Source organism: Salvelinus sp. IW2-2015, unplaced genomic scaffold, assembly GCF_002910315.2.
Source record: "Salvelinus sp. IW2-2015 unplaced genomic scaffold, ASM291031v2 Un_scaffold4107, whole genome shotgun sequence".
Lineage (NCBI taxonomy): Eukaryota > Metazoa > Chordata > Actinopteri > Salmoniformes > Salmonidae > Salvelinus > Salvelinus sp. IW2-2015.
In genome coordinates, this window is record NW_019945379.1 from 20,105 (window position 1) to 22,136 (window position 2,032).

The following is a 2,032-nucleotide window of genomic DNA, read 5'->3' on the forward strand; positions in this document are numbered from 1 at the left end:
ACCACTACTACTAATCTAACTGTCTGTAGGTCCAACAGAACACATTAAAACTATACCACTACTAATCTAATTATAGAAATGATTACAGAGAAAAACACATGATGAAACATTGCTATGACTCACCTCTGAATGTGTTGGTCATCGATCTGACACAGGGTCACTGAGGAGGAGGAGGAGTAGTCAACCCCAAACAGAAACCCAAACCCAGGATAGAGGGGTTCAGTGAATGTGGTGTGTCTTGTGTAAAGGTGTGTCAGTGTACCAGAGGAGGACACACTATAGAAGGACAAAGTACCAGCTGGCCAGTCCAGATACACTCCAACTCTGTTAGAATCAGGACGAGGGATGATTCTGCTACGGACTCCATCATGGTAAAAGAGATAACGACTGTCAGTGCAGACYAAACACCAGGACTTCCTATTGGCTCCAATCTTACAGGCATCCTCCTCTSCCTTCCTCATCATTCCTTTGTACACCACACCAATGACAGTCATGGCAACATCCCWGGAACCATCCMTCTCCACCTCCCAGTAATAACGACCTCCAGATAWGMCTTCTCTGCAGAGAACTTGGGAATAAAAGTCAAATCTGTCTGGATGGTCTTCATAATGCTGCTTCTCTGCCACCAATGTCACCTTCCTGTTCCCCTCAGACAGTATCAGGTRTGGGTTTGCTGTATTTGGGTCCAGGGTGAGATGACAGGCATCTGTAGACAAAAAGAGAGTTTAATCAAACCACATCTTCATATAAAATGTTGTTTTGTAGGTACAGAACAAGTATTGATTAGTTACTATGTTACTATAGTTCTGAATATGCAGTTAATTAGGATTAAATAAAGCAGTCAACATTTAAACCATATTGTTGTGTTCTGGTGCACTATCCAAGTTCATTACAGAGACAATACAGGTATTCTATCCTACCTACTGCATACAGAACGGAGTACAATTCATTACTAGAGACTACAGGTATTCTATCCTACCTACTGCATACAGAACGGAGTACAATTCATTACTAGAGACATACAGGTATTCTATCCTACCTACTGCAACAGAACAGAGTACAATTCATTACTAGAGACATACAGTATTCTATCCTACCTACTGCATACAGAACAGAGTACAATTCATTACTAGAGACATACAGGTATTCTATCCTACCTACTGCAACAGAACGGAGTACAATTCATTACTAGAGACATACAGTATCTATCCTACCTACTGACAGAACAGAGTACAATTCATTACTAGAGACATACAGGTATTCTATCCGACCTACTGCATACAGAACGGAGTACAATTCATTACTAGAGACATACAGGTATTCTATCCTACCTACTGCATACAGAACGGAGTACAATTCATACAGAGACATACAGGTATTCTATCCTACCTACTGCATACAGAACAGAGTACAATTCATTACTAAGAACATACAGGTATTCTATCCTACCTACTGCATACAGACGGAGTACAATTCATACTAGAGACATACAGGTATTCTATCCTACCTACTGCAACAGAACGGAGTACAATTCCAACAGGATATCAGAGATGCAGAAGAAGAGTATTCATGTGGTGATGATGTTATGCTGTGTTGGAGTGCTCAGCCTGCTGAGTAAACTTCCCCTTAATTCTACATCATGTCCTCATGTTACTGACCCTACTACACTACATATGACACAACCGCTGCTCACACTATTAGGACATCTATTCTGACTTACTTCAGCTCATCAGTTTATATGTGGGATCCACCAGAGCAGCTGAAAGCAGTCCCCCTGCAAGTCTCCTGGGTGATTGTAGCTCAGGTCCAGCTCTTTCAGGAGGAGGGGTTTGACCTCAGAGCTGAAGACAGAGCAGCACAGCCCTCCTCTGTGACCAGACAGCCAGACAGCCTACAGAGAGACACACAACAGCTGTCTAGGTTTGTTACTGTGTCAATCATCTTGTAGGACACCCATACATTTGTCCATGACACAAACATTTTTGATGAAACATCAGATTTTCAGAGTATTTGTTTTACTAAACTCAGTACT

At 41.7% G+C, this 2,032-nt stretch overlaps 1 protein-coding gene across 1 annotated transcript in view; it reads right to left on the reverse strand.

Moving 5' to 3' along the window:
- Nucleotides 1-1,789: 1,789 nt before the first annotated feature.
- The window catches only part of LOC139026199 (ribonuclease inhibitor-like), a 20,097-nt gene continuing 19,854 nt past the window's right edge, over nucleotides 1,790-2,032 (reverse strand). Inside the window, exon 6 of the mRNA XM_070441489.1 lies at nucleotides 1,790-1,891. Coding sequence (XP_070297590.1) covers nucleotides 1,816-1,891 — 76 coding nt within the window. The 3' untranslated portion in view covers nucleotides 1,790-1,815. The remainder of the gene's footprint in view (nucleotides 1,892-2,032) is intronic.